This window comes from Anthonomus grandis, chromosome 3 (genome assembly GCF_022605725.1).
Source record: "Anthonomus grandis grandis chromosome 3, icAntGran1.3, whole genome shotgun sequence".
NCBI classification, from domain to species: domain Eukaryota; kingdom Metazoa; phylum Arthropoda; class Insecta; order Coleoptera; family Curculionidae; genus Anthonomus; species Anthonomus grandis.
In genome coordinates this window covers 32,450,405-32,473,121 of record NC_065548.1, presented here as the reverse complement: position 1 = coordinate 32,473,121, position 22,717 = coordinate 32,450,405, and the positions used below count along the sequence as shown (strand labels likewise).

The 22,717-nt window shown below is 29.8% G+C and overlaps 1 protein-coding gene across 1 annotated transcript in view; it reads left to right on the top strand.

Annotated features, from left to right (window-relative positions):
* LOC126734395 (protein O-mannosyl-transferase 2) overlaps window positions 1-22,717 on the top strand; it is a 101,401-nt gene that overhangs the window by 54,164 nt on the left and 24,520 nt on the right. Inside the window, exons 6-7 of the mRNA XM_050438008.1 lie at window positions 21,614-21,720; window positions 21,800-21,992. Of these exons, the coding sequence (XP_050293965.1) occupies window positions 21,614-21,720; window positions 21,800-21,992 (300 nt within the window). The remainder of the gene's footprint in view (window positions 1-21,613; window positions 21,721-21,799; window positions 21,993-22,717) is intronic.

Genomic DNA, 22,717 nt, shown 5'->3' with positions numbered 1-22,717 from the left:
TATTTCAATATGATAGTTTTAGATAATATGCAATCTAATATTCAAATTGATCAGCAACAAATAACAACCCTCAGCATACGATTTTACCTACCCTAACGTCGCAAGCTAAAATCACCTCAAAAAAAAAAGGGCGGCATTTTTCACAGTGCCCAGGGCGGCATTTTTTGTAAATCCGGGCCTGTCTCACAAATCTTTTTTAGATAGGCGGTGAGTACAGCATCGGCACTGGTTCAATGCTACTCTTCTATTGTTAAGGCCATAATAAGGTCCCCTTTCTAGGGGTTTTTTCTTAATTACATGCTGCGTGCAGGATATTTAAGAATTTTACTCTATTTAAGTATTAACGGATAAGAAGTATAATTAAGTTCGAAATGTAATTTATAGGAAATAAAGAAAATGTTTGCAAAAAAAAATGTGAATCGGGCGAGCCTGGTTCGGTTTTCAACGTTGTCAATTTTTTTTTTCAATTAGGTATTTTGTAGTTATGGAAAAAATGATTAAATTTTTATGAAATTACGTATAAAAAAAAGTTGTGAATAAAAATGCTCTAAAAATGACATAAAAAAAGAAAATTGTAAGTTCGTTATTTTTGTGTAAAAAAAACATATCGAAAACACCCAGAATGTATCATTATTTTGATAATATTTACATTTCGGTTAGAATTAAAAATAATATGGAATATTTATTTACATTTATTTAAAATTAACTCTCAAGAAATTTTATTTTTCATGTAAATAACAAATTCCTGCTATCCTTTTTTCATGACGTATTTGCCGTTCGACTAAGTAACGCCAGTTGCTGTGAAGTGACAGCGTTGCCAAACATTGAGAATTTTTTATTCCTTCTACATGAATTTTTTTAGTGCGTTCGGTTAAATTGAAAAATCCAACCCCAAAATCTGAAATAAATAACAGACAGGATAAACAGACAAGTAATATGAATGATGAATGAAGATGAATAGAGCACTCAGTTACATTTAAAATAAGAGATGACTTGACCTTAATCCCATTTAAGACTTTTGGATTGGGTTATACTTTATGTTTATAAAATTGTGGCACTGGAATCCAAAGCCTTAGTGTTGTTTTATATTTATAAATATTTAATAATTATTCTATATTTTGAAACATGATATTAAACCACCAATATAAGGAAATAATGCTTATTACACAATAAAAACCAACTTTGCTATCTACCATCTTAAAAAATCTCGGCCCTATTACTTCTTCTTGTACTCTTTTCTCGGCTTTACTACTTCTTCATAATTTTTTGTGTGGAAATTAGACATAATGAGAATACATTGTTATACTACCCAATAGTATAATTATATAAACACTATATTAGCAATCTGTTTTGTTATGAATGAGCTCCTATATTGTAACAAGTGTGGCTAAATGTGTCAAGTTCAAGGCCAAAAAACTATTAAAAAAAACATCTTACCTCGACGTTAAATACAAATTGCTTGTTTGAATAAAAATATGAATGTACATTTTAATACATCTTTTTTCTTCTACGAATTAGAATGCATAAAAATATAGTAAAAAACTTTTTTTAAATAGGACTGCCTGTTTTTATACTATTTTTTATTATATCTGCTAAAATTAACAGAACCCAGCCCTGGAAATAGCCCAAATAAAGGCAGAAACGTCGATATTTCTTATGGAACAAAATCGATAGTATTTGAGATCCTAAACCTGATACACTTTCCCTCCAATATTTATAATATTATTATTTTTTTCTTAAAGCTACCTTTTTAAAATATTAAATGAAATAATAAAAAGGAAGTAAATAAACAAATCTTTGTTGAAATTTAAATCTGTTTGCAGAATTCCTTTCACAGATGTATACGGATAAAGTCTGTGACTCCCCTGATAAAACTTTTCTAAGAATACCATTCAACTTATCTTGCCATGGAATCTCTATATCCATGATTAATGAGAAACTTATCTCTGGAGGCAATTAAGGGACCTGGTTCTATGGGTATGCCTTCTATTCTTGTCGGCCACTTTTTACAATTTTCAATATGTTCTTTATAGTTTGTTTCTTTGTTTCTTAATAGTGGAGTTTTTTCAAAATTTTAGAACTCAGGTTTCATTACACCCATCTTTAATTCATGGGGCAAGTCGCAAGTAACCAATTATGTCTAAGAGCATGACCCATACGCATTTTAAGTTGTATCCCCAAAGTGTTCGAGAGCTTAGTCTGCGATTTTATGCCAATCAGTCTAAAGGGCTGTTACTGGTATATTATAAGTGTGGGGGTGAGAGCATTAAATTTATGAGAGAAAAAGGATAATAAAAATGAACATACCATAGGCTGTTGATTCCTTTCTTCTATATACTTGAGCTGCCTGTCACTCCCATTACCTGCCGGTATTTTCGATAACTTTGACAAGGTTTTACAGGATTAGGTACTTAATTTGAATACTAATGAAGTATACACCAAAAATGCATTGAATACACGAAAATGATTACCTTTTAAGTGTTTGTCCGCTCTTCTCACGTCTGGTGGTATTTAAACAATTAGTGCAAGTCATGCTAATGCCATTACTGAACATACCGCCCGCTTAAAATGTAAATTTTACAATTAATATACAAACCTCAAAACAAAAAAAATTAAATCACCCTTTTCGAAATAAGAACGAGAATTAAAATATAAAAATAATAATAAAATTGTAATAAGGGTGTAATAAGAAAAATTAATTAACTGATAGAGGACATAGTCTATTCACTGGGCGAACAAAAGTTCCCTTGGGAACCCAGGACATTTCCTAACGGAAGTTAAAACTTCAAATCATTTGGGTCGGAGCTCTGAGGGCATAAGGGGCGAGAGTTAAGAACACTTTCTATTTTAATGAGAACGGTATTGAGTTCTTCAAATGTGAGTGTTTGCAAAAGCAGTTACACGAACAAGGTGTGTTTTTACTGATTTCACACCTGCTTCCCACAAACCTCCGGAGTTTGGAGCATAGGGTGGATTAAAATGCCATTAAATTTTTTCTTCTTGCGAGGCGAGATGTATAAAAGACCTAATTTCTTTCCATGCACCTGTAAAGTTTCTTCCTTGATCACTATAAATGTGGTTCACCCTACCTCTCCGAGCAAGCGATGAAACGGCACAAGGCCGCCAAGAATGCAGCACTTGATATGTCTGAAGCAAGCTCTATATGTAAAGCCTTAGTTGCCATACATATAAAAAGACATACATATACTTTTAAAACCTTAGTACCTCTAACACGGCTTGAAGTTATAGAGAAGGGTCCGGCGTAATCAACACCAACATGAGCAAAGGCCTTTACTGGTGTTAGACGACTAGGGGGTAAATCACCCATGAGAGGTTGAACTGGTGTAGGGTTAGAGCGAAAACAATTACTTATGACATTTAGAAATCATTCGACGAATGGTACGTTTTGAAGCCATAATCCAATATTTTTGGGAGAGAATATATTGAAGTTTGTAAGCCAGGGTGTAACATAATTTTATGAGTATATTCTATAATTAAACCCGTTAAATGATTATTGGAAGGTAAGAGTTTGCGAAATACCTTTGATAAAAATTTATTAGATTTAAGAGCGTGTATTTCAACTGAAAAACATTCATGTTGAACAAACTTTATGAGGAGGAGCAAGGATTCTTCCAATTAAAAAATTGAAAACATTTCATATTTGCGATTTAAGGGTTCAGTTTAACAATTATCAATAAATCTGTTTAACCCTTTCGGCCCCAATGGGTCAAATAAATCCCAACATACATTTCATAACATCTGCGGAGCGCTATCTGTCCCGTTTTTAATGGAAATTGTCATTAGCGGGTATTTTAAGGTTTTAACAATTTTTCGACAGGTAGCGCTTTACACGCTTTTTGGAGGTCTTTGTTGGTTTTTGACACTGCTTTTTTACAAATTTAATAGATTGTTTGGTTTTTGAAACAATCTGTTTAGGATTAAAAAAAATATCAGCATGTACAGTGCTTTCATTTCAAAACGATCCACCCTTAACAACTTTCTTAAAAAAAAAAAAAAAAAAAAAAAAAAAAAAAAAAAAAAAAAAACACGTCAAATTAGATATACAGGGGGACGTTTAATTATGCATTTACTGAAGTTCTGTCAATCAGTACCAAAAAAAATGAAATCGGTAAATGTGTAAGCAAATAATTAGCGAAAATGTCTAGAAATAATGAATATTTTATTTACGCCAAACTTTGGTATGCCAAATGGCTACCCCATGGTGTGATACATTATTTTAAAGAGCATTCATTATGCTATCAATGGTTGTAAAAAAAATAAAATTGATTGACAAAGAAGCAATTAAAGTGTAAATCGGTAGGGTAGAAAAACAAATTTAATTATTTTAACAAATTTATTTTATTAAATGTTCAAAATGTGCGCCGTTATTAGCAACACAATAAAAAAGCCTATTTTTAAACTCCTAACGAACATTGGCAAGGGTCTGCCCCCTAATTTCTCTGCATTCTTGAAATATTCTATTTTTTAAATTCTCAATACTCTCAGGTGGGGTTTTATAAAATTCGCTTTTTAAGTAGCCCCAAAGAAAAGGGGTTAGGTCCGGAGACCGCGCAGGCCATTCGATTGCACCACGTCTGCCAATCAACTTTTCTCGAAAATTTTCATCAAGCCACTCTCGAACTACCAAAGTGTAGTGCGCGGGAGCTCCATCCTGCTGAAAATGTATATTATTTTAATTCAATAATATAGCACCATGTTGATCTACTTGATTTTTCATAGATTGGATGATGGAAGGGTATATTGCATTTTCTAAAAGGTTTAAATAAATTTCGCCAGTCAAATTTTCTTCCAAAAAAAATGGCCCGATTATTTCATTCCCATAAATTCCTGCCAAAACATGAATTTTTTGGGGACATTGGGTATGGCCTTCCCGAAAAACATGCGGATTTTCATTATACCAATATCTACAGTTATGTCTATTCACCAGGCCACTTAAAAAAAAGGTCGATTCGTCACTGAAGCAAATAATGTTCTTCAATAAATGGGGATCGTCGTCAATTCGCTGGCACATCACTTCACAAAATTGAATTCTTCTATCAAAGTCATTTTCTCCGAGTTCATGAAGAATATGAATTTTATAAGGAAAGAACTTTTTTTTTTTTTAAACTTTATGTACGGAACCAGTGGAAATATTTGTTAGTTTTGCGGCCTTTGGTGTAGACAAAGTTGGATCCATAGCAAATTGTCCTAATACTTCAACTTGGCATGCTTCATCGACAACTCTATTTTCATATTTTTTCTTATTGCAAATCGATCCCGTCTCTTTAAATTTTCGTATCAATTCTAATACGTATTTATGGCTCACGTTTTTATCTTGATACCTTTCATTAAATGCTCTCGCGGTTCTGCGAGCACACCGATCTTGAGCTCCATAAAGGAAAATTATTTCTATTCTTTTGGCTAGCGTATACGCCATTTTATTAACTCACTGTTTTAACTAAAATTGAAAAATTTGCGCGTCAGACTGACAGTTTTAACAATAATAAATCGCCTGCTTTTTAAACGCCTTAAAAATGTAAGGTATTGCAGTGTTTTTTTGTACCTATTAGGTAGGTTTCGCAAAAAATATATTTGAAATAAATACACATACATATAAAGTTATAAGACTAATTACGTGGTCGATAAGACGAAAACTCTTTTTAAAAAATAATTTTATTAAGTAGTTTAACAATCAACTTTACCGAAAGAACTAACTCTAATCTTAATTTACATCTATTTATAATAGTGAATAAACAATAGAAAAATACTAATGCTAGCTAAGCTAAATAAATGCATAATAAGTAGAATGGGGATACATAACTCCTCCACCCTTAGAGAAAAGCATACCCTTTAGGGTGTGATTTTATAAAACCTAAAGGATACAAATATAATATAAAATTAACAATATTTATACAATTATTTCATTTTCATTAATTTTAGGTTTCTGTTTATTCTTTTGTAAAAATACAAATAATGATTTTCCTATAAAGAAAATACATATCAAAATAATTATTAAATACAGTAAAATAGTCCAAAAGCTAATTGATTCTTTTAAATATCTTTTTTGTTCTTGAGTTGCTGTAGAAAGCTTCTTTGTTTCTTCAAGATTTATTGTATTTAAATCCAATGTAGGGAGGTTGGATATTTTTCCTTTATCGTGAAAGTGAAAGCTTAAATTTAGCTTTGATACATCGTCATAATTGAGTTGACTTGGCTTGATAAGTTTTTAGGATGAATGACTTAATTTGGATAATGCATTCATTAGTAGCTTCTATTAAGTAAGAACCATAAAGTAATACATTGTCTTTGGAATTTGGGCATGATACTGGAACAATTAATTTATCTGGAACAGTTATTAACCATTTTCCATCCATAATTCTGGTTACTTGAACATCTTGAAGTTCTATGCAGAAAGGGCGACATGTTGTAGCATTTTGTTGATATTTAACTAGCTGAACAGCACAAGGAGGATCTTTGCTAATATAAGCAGCCTGAGTGTCTTTACATAAATACTCATAGGGTTGTAACTCTGTACACAATTTATCCATATAAGAATACTTTCTATCACTAAGCGCAAGGAATGGTTTTTGGGGTAAGTTTAGGAAAAATTGATTTTGGCGATCAGGAATAGGTAAAGGATACAATTGATAATAATGATAAACATCTGATTCGACCAATGGTAATTCTAATATAAAGGTGATAATTGCGCCTTTTGAATAAGATTTAATTTCAATGATTTTTTCAAAATTTAAAATATTTTCAATATTAACTGGTATTGGCAAACTATCAATTGTCAATTGATTTTTAAATTCATTTAAATTCAATTGGATTAATGATTGAATTATGTAGTGTGTTCAGTTTAGCAAAAGATATAGCTACTCCTGTTTTTTCAATTATATCATAAATTATTTGATATATCATTGGTATCAATTATTAAATGTAATCCAAGATATTGATTACTGTTTGTTTGGTTAAGTGCTACTTCTTTAATTGTCCTTTCTAATTGTAAAATACGACTTTTTAATATATATTGATTTGCAGAAACATTTGATATGACGTTTTGAAATTCATTTATTGATTTTTCTAATAAGGTTGCTTGATTAATTGAAGCTTCTTTTAATTTGTTTTGATTTTCTTTTAATTGATTTATTAAATTATCATATTTTTCTGCATCATTTTGATCAAGATTTCCAGTGATTACTTTGATTAAAGAGCCAAGAGGGTTGAAAATACCTCGTTTTTGTTTTTCAATATGTATATTTGGGTTACTTTGTCTAATGCTATTTTGAATTCGTTTTTCATAAGCGAATAATAGTAACAGTGTATTTTCATATTCTCTCATATAAATGAAATCAGTATTTAAAGCATTAATTAAAATGTTTGCATAATTTTTTAAAGTATTAAATTCTTTTATAATAGGGGTTAAATCTTGAATTTGAATTAAGGACCAATAATTAGTGATTAATTTTGTTGTACCTAATTTATATGGTAGTAGTCCAGGATTATCATTTAAATCATGGAATTTTACTCCGATCCATCTGCAACAAGGGGCATTATTTTAACTTCGTTTGTGAATAACTTCTTTTCTATTATTATTTGGATTTTGAATTTCAATTTTATTATTTTCTAAAATTTGTGTTAATAAAAATGGACCTTTAAATCTTGGTTTAAGTTTACCAACTCTTTTTTCTTGTTTTTTATATACTTGACATCCTACCTGTGGATTTTCAGATTTTCGGTTTTTGTTATGTTTTTCTATTAATTTTTTTATTTATGGCTCACGTTTTTATCTTGATACCTTTCATTAAATGCTCTCGCGGTTCTGCGAGCACACCGATCTTGAGCTCCATAAAGGAAAATTATTTCTATTCTTTTGGCTAGCGTATACGCCATTTTATTAACTCACTGTTTTAACTAAAATTGAAAAATTTGCGCGTCAGACTGACAGTTTTAACAATAATAAATCGCCTGCTTTTTAAACGCCTTAAAAATGTAAGGTATTGCAGTGTTTTTTTGTACCTATTAGGTAGGTTTCGCAAAAAATATATTTGAAATAAATACACATACATATAAAGTTATAAGACTAATTACGTGGTCGATAAGACGAAAACTCTTTTTAAAAAATAATTTTATTAAGTAGTTTAACAATCAACTTTACCGAAAGAACTAACTCTAATCTTAATTTACATCTATTTATAATAGTGAATAAACAATAGAAAAATACTAATGCTAGCTAAGCTAAATAAATGCATAATAAGTAGAATGGGGATACATAACTCCTCCACCCTTAGAGAAAAGCATACCCTTTAGGGTGTGATTTTATAAAACCTAAAGGATACAAATATAATATAAAATTAACAATATTTATACAATTATTTCATTTTCATTAATTTTAGGTTTCTGTTTATTCTTTTGTAAAAATACAAATAATGATTTTCCTATAAAGAAAATACATATCAAAATAATTATTAAATACAGTAAAATAGTCCAAAAGCTAATTGATTCTTTTAAATATCTTTTTTGTTCTTGAGTTGCTGTAGAAAGCTTCTTTGTTTCTTCAAGATTTATTGTATTTAAATCCAATGTAGGGAGGTTGGATATTTTTCCTTTATCGTGAAAGTGAAAGCTTAAATTTAGCTTTGGAAGTGATACATCGTCATAATTGAGTTGACTTGGCTTGATAAGTTTTTAGGATGAATGACTTAATTTGGATAATGCATTCATTAGTAGCTTCTATTAAGTAAGAACCATAAAGTAATACATTGTCTTTGGAATTTGGGCATGATACTGGAACAATTAATTTATCTGGAACAGTTATTAACCATTTTCCATCCATAATTCTGGTTACTTGAACATCTTGAAGTTCTATGCAGAAAGGGCGACATGTTGTAGCATTTTGTTGATATTTAATTAGCTGAACAGCACAAGGAGGATCTTTGCTAATATAAGCAGCCTGAGTGTCTTTACATAAATACTCATAGGGTTGTAACTCTGTACACAATTTATCCATATAAGAATACTTTCTATCACTAAGCGCAAGGAATGGTTTTTGGGGTAAGTTTAGGAAAAATTGATTTTGGCGATCAGGAATAGGTAAAGGATACAATTGATAATAATGATAAACATCTGATTCGACCAATGGTAATTCTAATATAAAGGTGATAATTGCGCCTTTTGAATAAGATTTAATTTCAATGATTTTTTCAAAATTTAAAATATTTTCAATATTAACTGGTATTGGCAAACTATCAATTGTCAATTGATTTTTAAATTCATTTAAATTCAATTGGATTAATGATTGAATTATGTAGTGTGTTCAGTTTAGCAAAAGATATAGCTACTCCTGTTTTTTCAATTATATCATAAATTATTTGATATATCATTGGTATCAATTATTAAATGTAATCCAAGATATTGATTACTGTTTGTTTGGTTAAGTGCTACTTCTTTAATTGTCCTTTCTAATTGTAAAATACGACTTTTTAATATATATTGATTTGCAGAAACATTTGATATGACGTTTTGAAATTCATTTATTGATTTTTCTAATAAGGTTGCTTGATTAATTGAAGCTTCTTTTAATTTGTTTTGATTTTCTTTTAATTGATTTATTAAATTATCATATTTTTCTGCATCATTTTGATCAAGATTTCCAGTGATTACTTTGATTAAAGAGCCAAGAGGGTTGAAAATACCTCGTTTTTGTTTTTCAATATGTATATTTGGGTTACTTTGTCTAATGCTATTTTGAATTCGTTTTTCATAAGCGAATAATAGTAACAGTGTATTTTCATATTCTCTCATATAAATGAAATCAGTATTTAAAGCATTAATTAAAATGTTTGCATAATTTTTTAAAGTATTAAATTCTTTTATAATAGGGGTTAAATCTTGAATTTGAATTAAGGACCAATAATTAGTGATTAATTTTGTTGTACCTAATTTATATGGTAGTAGTCCAGGATTATCATTTAAATCATGGAATTTTACTCCGATCCATCTGCAACAAGGGGCATTATTTTAACTTCGTTTGTGAATAACTTCTTTTCTATTATTATTTGGATTTTGAATTTCAATTTTATTATTTTCTAAAATTTGTGTTAATAAAAATGGACCTTTAAATCTTGGTTTAAGTTTACCAACTCTTTTTTCTTGTTTTTTATATACTTGACATCCTACCTGTGGATTTTCAGATTTTCGGTTTTTGTTATGTTTTTCTATTAATTTTTCTTTTAGGTTAATTGTGTCATTTTTTATTTTTTGATATAATGTATTAGTTTTAATTCGATGTGAGTTTATATATTCTGAATAAATATGTGCGGGCATTAATTTCATAGGATCTTGCGTATCTGTATGTCCTAGAATTAATTCGAATGGTGTAAAATTTGTACTAGAATGTATGGTACTATTATAAGCAATAACTGCATATGGCATTAAAGATACAATGTCTTCATTTTTGTCTTTTTCTTTCAAAATTCTAATATGTTCGATTAGAGTTGAATTTAATCTATAAAATGTATTTTAATATTATGTGATTCTAATAATTCTTTTACAGTTTGATTTTTAAATTCAGATCCATTATCTGAAATAATTGTCTTAGGGATACCACAGAATGAAAAATATTGTAATAAAGTTTGAACTACTGAAATAGCTGTTCCAAAATAGGGTAAGGCTTGACCATATTTTGAAAATTTATCAACTAAAACGAGGAATTTTTCATTTCCTATTAAAAGGGTATCTATATGAATGATTTCAAATGGTTTTGAAGGAGTTTCAGTAATTAGTAATGGAACATTTGGTGGTCTTCTATTATATTTGGATCTTTGACAAATTTCACAATTGTCAATATATTTTACAATATCATTTTTCATTGATTTCCAATAGTAGCTTAATTTTATTCAAGTTAGAGTTTCTTGAATTCCACGATGATTGGTTTTGCCTTCATGAGAAAATTGAATAATTTGATTTCTTTCATCAGGTTTAACGTTATTTATTAGTTTGTTAGATTCAACTAATTTTAATTCATTAAAATGGTTACTTAAAACTTGTTGGAAAAGTGGACGTAAGTCTTGTGATAAAAAGTATACATAGTTAGTTTTATTTGACATATAGTCTCTAATAACATTGAAAATAGCATGTTCATTAGCAGGAATTGTTGCATAAATAATTTTTTTATCATCAAAATTTTCAGATTCGCATTTTACGTATGCATGATATGGAGATTTTTTTACAATAAACTGATTATTTTTATTACTAATTATCTCATCTAATAGAGGAATTTCTTTTAAAGTTTCATTGACATTTGTACTATGAATAGTATTAGAAGTATAATCGTTATCAGGAGGTCTTAATTGGATATTTTGAAGTATTTTAATTTTTGGACTTCTCCTTGAAGTTGAAGGGAGTTCTTCTAATTCTTTTAAGGTTTTAGAAATATCTTCATCATTTAGTTCATTTGGATTAAAGTTTTCTGTACCAAGATTTTGCAAGAATTCGTCGATATCATCTGAAATTTCTCCAGGATTATTGTAAAGAGATTGTGTTTCTAAAGCATTAATTTGAATTTGAGATAATGCACCAGCGTTTGTATTTTGCTTACCATTTTTATAAATAATTTCATATTCATATTCTTCTAATTTTAATCTCCATCTCATAAGTTTAGAGTTGGGTTCTTTTAAATTAAATAACCATACTAGAGGTCTATGATCAGTATAGATAGTAAATTTCTTTCCATAAAGATAAGGTCGAAAATATTTACAAGCCCATATAATGGCTAATAATTCTTTCTCTATGGTTGAATACTTTTGTTCAGTTTCGTTTAGAGTTCTTGATGCATCTGCTACAGGATGATCATTTGGGGGTATATCTTGAGATAATACTGCGCCAATAGCATAATTTGATGCGTCAGTAGTTAATACAAATGATTTAGTAAAATCTGGATATTTTAAGATTGGTGCATTAATTAGTAAATTTTTTAAGTGATTAAAAGATTGTAGAAAAGAAGGTGTATGTTTTACTTGAGCGTTTTTCTTTAAACATAATGTTAAGGGTTTGGAGATTTTAGCAAAGTCTTTAATGGATCTGCGGTAATAACCGGCTAGTCCTAAGAATGATTTAATTTCTTTTTGGGTTTTGGGGATTGGAAAGTTTTTTACAGCTTTGATTTTGTCTTCATTAGGTTTAACACCATCTTGAGTAATTAAATGTCCTAAATAATTAACTTCAGTACGTAAAAATTCTGATTTATCAAGTTGTATTTTAAAATTTGATTGTCTAAATCGTTCAAAAATTAATTTTATCCTTTTAATACGTTCCTGTAACGAAGTACTATATATTATAACATCATCTAAATATACACAACAGATTTCGTTTTGTAAACCTCTTAAAACATTGTTCATTACACGTTGAAATGTTGCTGGTGAATTTTTTAATCCAAAAGGCATTCTTTTGAATTTAAAATATCCAGTGTCAGTTGAAAATGCAGTTTTATGAATATCATTAGGATTCATTTCAATTTGATGAAATCCATTTGCGAGATCTAATGTAGTGAAATATTGTGCTTTACCTAACTTATCAAGAATATCAGAAATGTTAGGGAGTGGAAATTTATCATCAATGGTTTTTAAATTTAATTTCCGATAATCAATAACTATTCTCCAGTTCTTTTTACCACTTGCATCTAATTTTTTTGGTACTATCCATATTGGACTAGAATAGGGCGAATTTGAGTGTTGAATTATGTTATTGTTTAACATTTTATTATTTTGTGTTTTAACTTCTGTTTTATGAATTTCTGGATATCTATAACTTTTAGTAAAAATTGGTGAATCATCAGTAAGGTTCATTTTATGTTTAACTTGATTAGTAAATGTTAAAGGTATATCTTCTGAATAGAAAATATCTCTATATTCATAACAGAGTTTACGAATTGCATTATATTCTTCTTGATTACAATGATTTAATCTTAAATTTTTTAAATTAGCTTTTAATTTATTATCAATTTCAAGATTAATTGTTAAGTAGGTTTCCATTTTTTCAATAAAATTGTTTTCTGTTTCTTTAATAATATCAACGTTAAAAGGTTTTGAAACTTCTAATTTAATAGGAAATTCTATTCTTGTGTATTGGTTATAATTGTTGTTGTATAATAATTTTCGACTGTAACAAGAGCTTCTGGCATTTCTGCTCCATTAAAATTTTTATGACTTAATATGCCTATGCCATCTTTTTGATTCACTGGTAATTTAACCTTTTGCGACATTCGAGGTTGTAAGATAATGAATTTTGTTGTATCTGCAAGGACGCGTTTAGGGTTATCTGCTTTGTTTGCTGTATCGAATTTTAAAGGCAAGGTTACAGTGGGTGTTTCTAAGGTTGAATTTTTAAAATTAATTATGGCATTTATATCCATAAAGAAATCTATACCTAGTAAACCATCGAATTTTTCTGAAAAATTAAATAAATAAAATTTATGATTTTTGTTAATATTGAAACATGGGAAAATTGGAATATCAACCACTTCATGATGAATTGAAGTTCCATGTGCAGTTTTAACTGTAAAATATTCATTAAAGATATTATTTGGATAAATATTATAAGCAATTGAGGGTTTGATAAAACTTTTACCACTGCCAGTATCTATTAAAAAAGTTGCGTTTAATTCTGGTATATTTAGTATTGGTAAATTAGTAGCTATGTGAGTATTAAGAAATACTATATCTGTTCTTTGGAGTTCAGGACCAACGAAAAATTTTCATGTTCATCATTATCTTGATCATTTATTATATTATTCTCATTTAAATTTTCTTGGGAATGTTTTTCAAAGAAATATTGATTATAGTCAAAATTAGGGTCATAATTCTTGAATGGGTCATAAATTATTTGGTCATTATTTTGTGACAATTCTTCCTCATTTAATTCGACATTATGATTGGAAATTTAATTTGGTCTTTGAATAGATCGTATTCTAGAATTTGAAGAGGATGTATCCATTGGTTCAGGGATATCATTTCTGTTATTATTATTAAATGTTCTAAAATTATTATTTTGATGTTGATACATTGTATTAGGTATAAATCTATTTTGTTGTTGTCGATATTGCATAGAGTTTGGCTGTCTAAAGTTATTATTTTGATTATTAAATCTTTGATAATTATTATAATTATTCATGTTTCTAGCTAAACGATTAAAAGAATCATTATAGCTTAAAGGTAAAATAACTGGTTTATTAATTTTATTTTGAGAGTTTGAAGGATTATTATTATTTTTATGTTGATTACTATTAATATTTAAATTATTTGCTCTATTTTTAAATTGTAAAAAGTTTTCTTCTGCTTTAACGAATAAAAGTGCTTGTTCTAAAGAGTCTGGGTTTTTTAATCTAACTATTAATTGCATATGATAATTAAGATTATTTATAAAAGTTTTTAGACATAAATCATCATATTGAGTAATTTTTAGTAATTTTATTTCTGCTGTTGTATTAGAGCTATTAATTTTAGTAAACAATAAAGATCTAGCATCTTGTAATTTTTGTCCAAAAGAAGCTGGATTTTCATTTCTATCCATTTTCATGTTAACTATATCTTGAACTAAACAATCTTCTGATCTTTGATCTGAAAGGGTAACTATGAGAACATTTTTAATTTTCTGCCAAGAATCTAATTCTGTTCGAGGAGCTACTAATTCAGCTGCTCTGCCTATTAGTTTTCCTATTATTGTGTCAAAAAGGCAAATGTTAATAGGGTGATTAGGTTCTGTACGATTTTGATGATTAGTAAGAAAGTGTTCACATGAAGAAATAAATCTATTTAAAGTTTTTGAATTTCCATCATAGCTTGGAATATTATCAGCTTGATAACGTATCAATTGATAATTTGGTTGTGCCATTTTAAAAGATTTTAATTTTAGACTATCAAAAAGTTCTACTAAGCTATCTAAATAAGTATCTTCCAGTTTTTTGGAGTTAAATATTAAATAGAAATAAATATATAAAATTCAAATCAGATATTATATTAATAAATCAATAAATAAGGATATTTGGTAAAAATAAAGGATTACTTACAATGAAAGTAACAGTGCTTTTAACATGGATTCTTAATTATGGAATTTGGCGATTTTTGTCCTCCTTCCGTGCCAATAGGGCTCTGGACGATTCTGTTCACGGTCCCCTGGTCAGTTCTTAAGCTATGGACTCTAGGCGATGTAGTCCCGTTGTCCGTACTAATAGGGCTCTGGACGATGCTTGTTCACGGTCCCCTAGTCGTGAGTTAATTCTTAGTTGACTCGTCTTATGGATACCTCGTTGATTCGATAGGCTTGTTTTTAATTGTTAAAACAAACGATCGGACGGTTTTTTCGGTATACTTTTGTATTCTCCTACTTTCGACACGAACTTTTTTAGCCTATCCTACCGACTGCGCCGACACTCTTTTTTCTCACAAATAACGGTGCACATTCTCTACTTAAAAAAATAAATAATTTGCTTGAACTAAATGGACTGTTTGTTACCACACATTTTAACTTCTAAATTGCTTGTATTTTTTTATGATCTATTATAAAAAATGTAAGAATTTTAAAATGATGTAGGTACCACACTAAAAGTATTCATTTAAAACACAAAAGTTTGGCATAAATGAAATATTCATTATTTCTAGACATTTTCGCTAACTATTTGCTTACACATTTACCGATTTCATTTTTTTGGCACCGTTGAATAGAGAATTTTACGCTGCTTACTATGATGTATCACACGATGGGGTTCCCATTGACATATTAAAGTGAGGTTAGCTGGAGGTGAGGAGGTGATTGACAGAACTTTAGTAAATGCATAATTAAACGTCCCCCTGTATATCTAATTTGTCGTGTTTTTTTTTTTTTTTTTTTTTTTTAAGAAAGTTATTAAGGGTGGATCGTTTTAAAATGAAAGCACTGTATAATAGCAAAGTATTTTGATGATTTTTTGTGTCAATTTAGAAGAGTTGTCATTTGGAGAAGAGGTGCAATCCCCATATGAAGACTCTTCCTCAGAAGAAGACCCATTCCATAATAGTGAGGAGTCCGACGAGTTGTATCAGCCCTCGGATACTTCAGACGAAGATAGTAGAGACATTGAAAGTGATGCAAACGAGAACCTAACCCAACCCAACGACGGCGTTATTTCTGCTGAAAATTCAGATCAAGAGGCTGAAACTCCTGTTACAACTGGTAATATAATTTGGTCATTACCTACAAATACATATGTCCCAAGACTTAGCATTTTAAATGAAAGTCAATGTATCGTACATTCTTCAATTGCTGCAAATGCCTCCCCGCTGAACATATTCACTAAAATTTGTCCTCGGAGTTTATTTACTTTTATTGCTGAGTCTACAAACCAGCGAATCAAAATTTACAAAGAAAATTAAAAAAAGCAGGCGACTTTCACTGATGCAGGGGAGATTATGATTACTATTGGCTGCACATTAGTTATGTGTTTCAATAAGGTGCCAAAACTTCGCCACTACTGGTCATCGCATCCATCTTTGGGAAACAAGGCCATCAAATCGGCCATATCCAAAAACAGGTGTTTGTTTTTACTATCCAAGCTTTATTTCAATGATCCATTCAAGCCAGAAGGGGCCAGTAAGATTTACTATGTACAAGAGCTTCTATCTTGCTTCAAATATTCGTTTCAGAAATATCGATCCGACAGTACGTTAAAGTATTGACGAGAGCATGGTGGGCTTCAAAGGAAGATCTTCACTGAAACAATATATGTCACAAAAACCTGTGAAAAGAGGCATACAATTATGGTCTAGATGTGATGCCAAAACAGGATATACATACCATGCAAATGTATATTGAGGCAAGGACGACGTTGAAAGGAGCGAAACTTTGGGCGAAACTGTTAAAAAAAAAATTATGTGAAACTATACAAAATCCAAACGTAGTTCTGGTCTTTAATCGATTTTTTACATCAGTTCGTTTGATGGATTCCCTTCAATACCCAGCTGTAGGAACAGCCATTATTACAAGAAAAGACATGCCAAAAAAATTAATCGATAAACGAAAAATATCTAGAGGTGAATGCGAGTTTTTATCAAATCAAACAAACTCTATTGCAATCAAATGGCAAGATACAAAGCAGGTTATTCTTTTGAGTAACTGCCATACCCCGGATATGACCTGTGTGAAGATAAAAGACAAGACTGGGCAGAGAGTTGACGTACCAGGTCCCACTGCTATTGCATACTACACTGAAATCATGGGTGGTGTGGATCTGGCTGATCAGATGAGTGGTGTGTATGACTTTGGCAGAAAATCATGCAAATGGTGGAAAAAAGTATTTTATCGACTTTTGATGATTGCTGTTGTTAACAGCTGGGTAATATATAATGACTTACGTCGTACCCAAAAAAAGATACCCTTACTGGAATTTTTATTTACCTTATCAGAGGACCTAATCGAAGAACGACAACAGCACACTTCAGTCAACTGCGAAGAAACAGTTCTGGAAGGCCATCAAAGAGATCAAAAGTAATGAAAAATGTGGGTAATCACCTTCCAATAGAAACATCGAAACGGCGAAGATGTGCTCGTTGCGCTCTTCAGAAAAAAGAACGTAGAACCACTACTATTTGTGCAATGTGCGATGTAGGGTTGTGCAAGCATTGTTTTGCGCTTTATCATTCGTCCTAAAATACTTACCTTTGCGGGTTGTCTTTTTGTGAATAAAAAAAATTAAAATTTTGAAATACAAAAATGTGTTTTTTTTGGCCCCTAGGGATATTTATAACCCACCTAAAAATCCCGCTGGGATATATTTGTCACAATTTTTTGCTCTCCCTGTATATTTTTTTTTAATTTTAACTAGTATATATTGTCAAATGATCTCTTAAAATACCATAACTCGCAAAAATATCCTTAAAATCATTAAAAATAAAATTGGGTCCCAAAGGGTTAAGTAACAAACAGTGATTTGAATCTTTGTCAGAGAAGAAAATCGATTAATTATTAGTGCAAAGAAGAAGTCTCAAATGATGATAAGCATTGAATGCGATATTTTTTGGAGGGTTTGAAAAGTTCAAAATTGCTTGTTGGCCAATTAGAATGAGGTTGAGTAAGCCAAGGGGGCCCCGCCCGCTATAAGTTATTAGTAAGTAAATCCAAGGGAAAAAGACCTCTGGAACCTGGGTCAGCAGGGTTATCCTCTGAAATAACATGATGCCATTTAGAGGGAAAAATTGATTCTTTCCATTTTCGTGGCTTACTTTTTATCCAACACAAAACAATTGTTGAATCTGTCCAAGCAAAAATCTCATTAATTTTAATTTTATTAGAGAAAACTCCCAAAACATAAGTTACCAATTTGGAGAGTAATACGGCCGCGCATAACTCTAAGCGGGGAAGAGAAATTCTTCTTAAAGGGCATACCTTTGATTTTGAAATAAAAAAATTGGTTTTTATTGAGCCATCTTTTTATAAATTTCGTAAGTATACTACTGCACAATATGCGTCCTGACTAGAATTGCAAAATCCGTGCAATTGAGATGAGACTAAATCATTTTCAATTATTCGTCGAGGAATTTTTAATTGAGATAAATTATTAAGTTGCATTCTTATTTTAGTCCAGGTATCAATAATATTTTTAGGAGGCTGGGAATCCCAATCACACCTGCTACTCCAAAGCCTTTGAATTAAAGTCTTTAGATATTGTCACTGGAGACAAAAATCCCAGAGGATCAAATATTTTTGCAAGTTCTGATAGTAAGTGTCTCTTAGTGCAAACTATATCACATACAAATTTTGAATGTAAAACAATCAAAGTTGAAATTCCATGAGAGTCTTAAAATTTTTAGAGTAGAGTCATCACTTGAGTTAAATGAAAGGATCGAATAGCCTGGAACAGGAAGTAAGTGCGAGAGAAGATCGGGATGGTTACTGGCCCATTTTTGTAATTCAAAACCAGAAGACCTAAGAATTAATATAAGCTCGTTTTGCAACTTTAAAGCATCTTGCAAAGAGTTTCCTCCTGAGAGAATATCATCAACAAAAATATCATTTGTCAATACTTCTGAACCTTGATCCTATCGATCCATTAACATATTAAATAAAATAAAATCCCAGAACTTGACAGGGTAATCTAAATTTTCCAAAACTGAGATATTTTCCATAAAACTATCCACTAATAATCGTAAAGGAGCAGAGGTATCTAGCTGAGGAATTCGAACAGTTGATTGAATAGAGAGCCAGTGAGTATGTGCAATCAAACGCTTATTATCATACCTAGCTTTTAATTCATTATAGGCAACTATATAATTTTGGCTTGTCAATGGTGTACATTTAACGAGAGAATAGCGTCTTTTAAATAACTATCCAAATATTTAAACTTTTCAATATTAGTGATAGAGTCATTATTGTGAATCAAAGAGTCGTACATATCGATAAAGTTCTGCCATGTTTTCAAATCTCCATCACATACAGGTACAGAAATTTTAGGAAGTTTGGCGTTATTATATTTTGATTGAGTTTGAATTTGAGTACCATTATTTTCTTCAAAATGTGTAGAAAATATTGAATTTCAAAATAAGTTTTATCAAAATTCACTAAAATTTCTTTTTGATTATCCAATTTACAATTTTCCTGTCCAGAAATTAATACAATTATGTTGTTATGAATTTTCATAAAATTATCATATATATCATCAATCAACTTGTACCTACCCTTAAAAATGGAGTGCTGAGAAGGATCTCTTAGCGCTGCTTGTGCTACTTTAAGCAATTCTGTCATTTTTGTTATTTCAATATCGCGCTGAGCAATATATTGTTTTAACTTCTTTTGATCAGCTATTTTTAAGAGAAATAGAAAATGTGTATGTGTACGCGTATAAGAATGAATGTAAATATGCCTTCTTGTGTATAATAATGATAATTTTAATATTTACATAACCATTTACATACAAGATTCGGACTCTTAAAAGTAAAATATTAAAGAATTTTAGAAAAAATTACTTGAGAATGCGCGAAGAGTTTATTTCTGCTGTGAATAATACAAACTAACTACGCTCGGTAAAAAAAATATACATAAACAAAATAAATTTGGATACAGCATAAAACCTGTTTTCGGTCAAATCGGCGTCTAGTTAATATTGCATATAAATAAACTAATATCGATGATGAGCAGGTGAAATTATAAGGGAACTGATATGGCGGTTATAAGAGTATTTGGAAATGTATGAGATTTTAAAAATTAGAGTATTTAAACAATTAGTGCAAGTCATGCTAATGCCATTTCTGAACAATAAGATTGTTGTTTGGTTCATGTGATATGTAAGATGTCTAGTCCTGTTTTATATGCACATTTTTCTTTTTTTTATTTCATAAACATATATTAGTGTATAGTTTCTTACTAGTACGTACGTATAGTTTCTTACTAGTCATACGTACTAGTAGTTAGGTCTATTTGATTTAATTTTTATCTTTGGTTTATACAATTTTATAATGGGCTTGATCCGTGGATACATAAATCAATATTTACCAGAATAATGTTAGCAACGGAATACTAGCAACCGATCGCTTGCCCATCTACGAGGATGCGCGCGATGTCGTAGCGGCGCTTATGAAAATTGATACTCAACAGATGAAAAAATTTACGTGCATTATAAATACCATTAAAAGTATATTCTCAACGCAAAAAATTACTCTTTACTGATTTTGCTATATCGGCACAATTATATCACATTCAATACTATAAATCATTTGAGTAACTCACACATAAATCATTTGAGTAACTCGACATATCTTAAAAAATTAGAATTATTTTGTTCTGATAAGAGAAGAAACTAAATTCGATATGTTTGACAATTAGAACTTAAAAAACACTGTTTCTGTGGGTAAAAATTTATGATTTTTTTTAAATATGCCAGTTTACTTAAGTCAATGATATTAAGTAAGGGTAAGGGTAGTAAGTAAGGGTAGATATCGAGTCATCATGCCTAAAAAAATCTTAAATTTTCGACCACAGCAACGGTGTTTTGCTCTCCTTTCAATATTAAACGTATCGAAATTAGTTTGTTCTTTTATCAGAAGAACATATTTGCTCTATTGGACTTTTTTCGCTAGATCCACGGTTTTCCAAATCACTTTTTGTCGATACGTACTTAATAAGACGGTACTTTTTCTTTAATCAAGTTTTCGCTTAAGCATTTTTTACGAATCTGTTAGATCTATAACATTTTAGCAATTGAGAAGCTCTCATTTCTAAATTCTTTAACATTTTTGAAATGATTTTGTCTACATTAAAAATGACATTGTTAAAAGAAAAATAAAAAAGATACATCCAAAAATTAGTAGCTAATATTTAAAGCTAATTTCTCATGCTTTGTTAGAAAAATGTAAAGAAGACTTGCTCGGGTCTATTTTGCTTTTTATTTGTAAAAAGGTCTGTGTTATAAGAAACGTAAAAATGTTCAATATTTGTTTAAAAAGTATGTAGTTGGCTGGATGCAATGCATAGCTTCGGCAAATTCTTAAAGAACTAAAAATTTTTATTAAGCCAAAAACATTTGGCCCGCTTATTATTTTATTTCATTTTTTGAAATTGATATATTATATCTTATAATTTTATATTTCAGAATGACTCTTTAAAACACCTACTAGCAAGAGCTTTGTGTTTAATTATTCTGCCCATATTCCTTTATACAACTTTCTTCTACATCCACTTGAAGATTTTGAATAGAAGGTAGGTATTTTAAGTTTTTAAATTTAATATCTTTATTATAATTTATGTTGCAACCCATAAATTTAAAATTTTGTTCTAGTGGAAATGGTGACGGTTTTTATAGCTCAGCCTTTCAGTCCCAACTTATAGGAAATAGTTTATATAATGCCAGTATGCCACATCAGGTGGCCTATGGGGCTATTATTACATTGAAAAACCATAGAACCGGAGGTGGTTATTTACATTCTCATTTTCATTTGTATCCTGAAGGAATTGGAGCAAGACAGCAACAAGTAAGATCATAATAATAAGCGACTTTTATTTTTATCATAATCAACATTAAGTTAATTATTAAGATACAAATCAAGCTATTAAGTATAAATTCACTCAAATTCCAAAAAAAAATTACAGGATATAATGGATTGAATGGCGCAGTCTATTAGCAGCTCTTCTTTAATATTATGTAGATAGCTATTCCCCTGCACCATCTTATCAATTACTAAACTTTGCCTACTATTCAAATCATTTGACCTAACCTAACGAAAACCTTTTTAATAGGAAATTCTTTTAACAACGAATCCTTTTTACAGCTTAGAAGAATATATTAATATTAATTAACTTAACTAGACTTTTTACAGTCAAACCATTGTAGCTTTTAAAATTTAAACTATTTTATTTCAATTTTATTTTGTATTTTTACTCTTAAAAACTAGGTAATTGCCTTTAAATACTTTTATTGTAAATGTTTTTCTACTTTTACTTTATTTTTAATTGTATTTTGAATGTTCCACCATAGGCTTATAAGCAAGGATAGACTCAACATATTTACATAACATGAAATCATACAGACATATATATACAGGGTGGCCCATCGAAAACAGTCCATTAAGGTTTGGGGCTTTTCTAAAAATTTTAAATAAATGTAATTTTATTAAATATATGTAATTTTAAATAATTTTAATACTCAAAAATCCGTCGATTTTTGATTTTAAGAGGACAAATTTTTTAATACTTTTAA